The sequence below is a fragment of the Pyrus communis genome, chromosome 4 (genome assembly GCF_041283825.1).
Source record: "Pyrus communis isolate YQ-2024b chromosome 4, ASM4128382v1, whole genome shotgun sequence".
NCBI classification, from domain to species: Eukaryota; Viridiplantae; Streptophyta; class Magnoliopsida; order Rosales; family Rosaceae; genus Pyrus; species Pyrus communis.
Genome location: NC_142568.1, coordinates 3,870,241 through 3,873,610, shown reverse-complemented (window position 1 = coordinate 3,873,610; position 3,370 = coordinate 3,870,241). Strand labels below are relative to the sequence as shown.

The following is a 3,370-nucleotide window of genomic DNA, read 5'->3' as shown; positions in this document are numbered from 1 at the left end:
AACTCGTGTCTGTAATTCCATTATCCATTGGAGCGGGCGATAATCGCAAAACGTCTCCGATGAGGTCCCGGCTACTGACTGTGGAACCCAAGACTTGGTGGTTTCCGGTGAAATTGAAGGTGTCTGATTTGTAGAGATGAAGGTTTGGAGGGTGGACATTAGTGTCGATTTATGTTTTTATTCCCATTTTTCTTCTAATTCATGTTTTTAACATCAAATTTTTGTTCTTTTAGCATCTCGAAATTGGTGGTTAATATATGGATAGGTTGTTTTCTTGCAGTTCTGACTTCATATACTATGAGGATGAAAACAATTTCGATGAAGAGGGCATTCAGCATTTAATTTAAGAGCTTCCCTCAACATAACATTATTCGGTAAATTCTAATAAGATATATACATACATACATATATATATATATATATATATATATTTTTTTTTTTTTCCACTTTCATCTGGGCTTGCAGGAAGAGTAAAGGACTCAGAAATCTAGAAACTCACCATGCAAACACCACTACAAGTCTACAACTGCACGTTGCGGCTTGAAAAGAAACTCCACTCTTCCGTTTTAACCTCTGGCCAACGTAAAACTCCTCCTTGTATGACTTATTATGTAACGTTGCCATTACTGTATCCAATCATCATACAATAAGTTGTTTAGTAAAGATTATGTTCTCTATTTTTAAACACATGAAAACCACTTAAGGAGTGTGTAGCGCCCGTAATAAAAAATAAAATAAAATAAAAGCCTTTCGCATGTGCGGCAGTGTGTGCAGGAAGGCTAGTTATACATAAATTTGGAACATTGCATGAAAGTCCAGTGAAAGAATGAGCAATTAAAACTATATTGTGTCAAAGAGGTACTGTTTCCATAAAAGCTTAAAAGTTTACATTATTTATTGGCGACATATATTATAGTACTCCCCTGCCTCATTGAGGTGGAACATCGGCCATGTCACCAAGGTGGATACTCGATACTATTCATTGGTTGCCCCAGTGATATATACCCTCCCGTCTAATGGTTTAACCAGGCATGCATGCAAGGCACATGAGCTTTCATGTATGGCGTGCACGTACGCAACACATGAATTATCTGTTTTCCGAAATTATTGGGAAGATTGTTATTCACTTTCTTTTACTTAATTGGTTGGAATTATGTATAGATAGCTAGGGATTTCATTAACTCATCAAGTCATCTTTGCTTAATTTGTAATATTAGTTATATATATAGAATCAGTGTATTATATTTTCTCAGTATCTATGCATGATCGATCAATCGATCTTTTACCTTCAGTACTCTCGTCCCTACGGGATTATCGATCATCTACATTTCCTGTCATTAGCGATGATGATGACGAGTTGCCTAACATCTCCCAAGTGCGCCATGGCCTCATCCAGTGCTAGTACAACTATCGGCCCAGCAGTTTCCAAGTGAGAAACTTCAGAGACTACGTAGTAATAATAATATTCTTATAATTTGCTTTACTTGGTTTACTAACTGTTGTCATTATTTTGTGCTGTTAATATCAATTATGTATCAAGTGTGTGAGTGTGTGTCAAGAAAAATTTATACATTCGAGCTGGGCTAGTTAGCTTTAATTATTGTACATGCATGCTTGCAGAGAAAGAGAGCTCAGGATTGATGAGATTAACAATAGTAATAGGAATTATGTACACAATTACAAGAAGGCTTTCATGCCTCAGCGGGAGTTGCGTTATCAAGAAATTACACATTCTATGCCAAGTCAAAAGATTGAGATATTCAAATACCTAGAGGACTGGGCTGAGCACAACATTTTGATTCACTTGAAACCAGTTCACAAGTGTTGGCAACCTCAAGATTTTCTTCCTGACTCTCGAACTACTGGCGATACGGATGGATTTCTTGAGCAAGTCAAGGAACTGAGGGAGAGGGCAAAGGAGATTCCAGATGATTACTATGTTGTTTTGGTTGGAAACATGATCACTGAAGATGCCCTTCCGACTTACCAAACGATGCTTAATACATTGGATGGAGTTCAAGATGAAACGGGTTCAAGCCCTATTTCTTGGGCAGTTTGGAACAGGGCATGGACTGCTGAAGAGAACAGGCATGGGGACCTTCTCAATAAGTATCTCTATCTCACTGGACGAGTCGACATGTCCCAAATTGAGAGGACCATTCAGTATCTGATTACTTATGGAATGGTATTTACTTAGGACCCCTAGCTAATTTATTAACTTAATCACTTAACGTCTTTTAATGTGTTTAATTAGTTTTCTTTGTATATGCATATAAACGTATGTGCTTAGGATCCCGGAGGTGAGAACAACCCTTACTTGGCCTTCATATACACTTCATTCCAGGAAAGGGCTACCGCTATCTCTCATGGGAACACTGCCAAACTTGCCAAGGAGCATGGGGACTTGAAGTTGGCGCAAATATGCGGTACAATAGCATCCGATGAGAAGTGCCATGAGGCGGCCTACACAAAGATAGTGGCAAAGCTGTTTGAGTTGGATCCTGATTTTACAGTCATTTCTTTAGCTCACATGATGAAGAAGCAAATCACTATGCCCGCTCACTTGATGTATGATGGTCGTGATCACCACCTTTTCCACCACTTTTCCAGTGTTGCGCAGCGCCTTGGAGTATATACCACCAATGACTATGCCGATATACTAGAGTTGTTGCTCTCCGCGTGGAAGGTTGAAACCCTAACCGGACTTTCACCTGAGGGCCGAAAGGCTCAGGATTATGTTTGTGGGTTGGCCCCAAGAATAAGAAAACTGGAGGAAAGAGTTCAATTAAGGGACAAGCGACCACTCACCTCCGTACCTATCAGTTGGATCTTTGGTAGACAAGTGAGGGTCATCTGACAAGCTATATATATGTGTGGTTTCTTAATTTTTAGTACAACAGATATCTTGGGGAATATGATCTATCTGTGATAACATATGGACAAGATTCTATAAATAATTTGATTCCTAAACTGAGGGTTAGTGCGTCAAGACTTTTGTCACTCTCCTATAGTCATGTTCTTGATCCAGAAGTAATTCTTATATTTCAAAATAGTGAAAGGTATCCGTTGGGGCTGAAACCTGGTTAATTAAGACTCATATCATATAAATTCTTCCCAAGTTGTTGAAAGCGAGTAGTCATTTAGTGTTCGGGAAGATCCATCGTTCTTTCTTAACGAATGAATATATTGTCGATATGTCATTGATAAAGTGTGAATATCATAACTGACAACAAAACATATCAACATTTAATTGATGATCGCATCGAAAAGATCTCCTACACAGAATTATTGTAGAGACTAAGGGGCAATAATATGTCTTGTGAAATATTTAATTAGGAATCAAGTTAAACATCTCTATGTCTTCCTAAAC

The 3,370-nt window shown here is 38.3% G+C and overlaps 1 protein-coding gene across 1 annotated transcript; it reads left to right on the top strand.

The window, feature by feature from the left end:
- Positions 1-443: 443 nt before the first annotated feature.
- Positions 444-2,970, top strand: LOC137723253 (stearoyl-[acyl-carrier-protein] 9-desaturase, chloroplastic). The gene is made up of 3 exons (XM_088692363.1): positions 444-1,429; positions 1,621-2,185; positions 2,345-2,970. The coding sequence occupies exons 1-3, from the start codon at positions 1,263-1,265 to the stop codon at positions 2,855-2,857; spliced, it is 1,245 nt and encodes a 414-aa protein (XP_088548489.1). The 5' UTR covers positions 444-1,262; the 3' UTR covers positions 2,858-2,970.
- Positions 2,971-3,370: the final 400 nt, after the last annotated feature.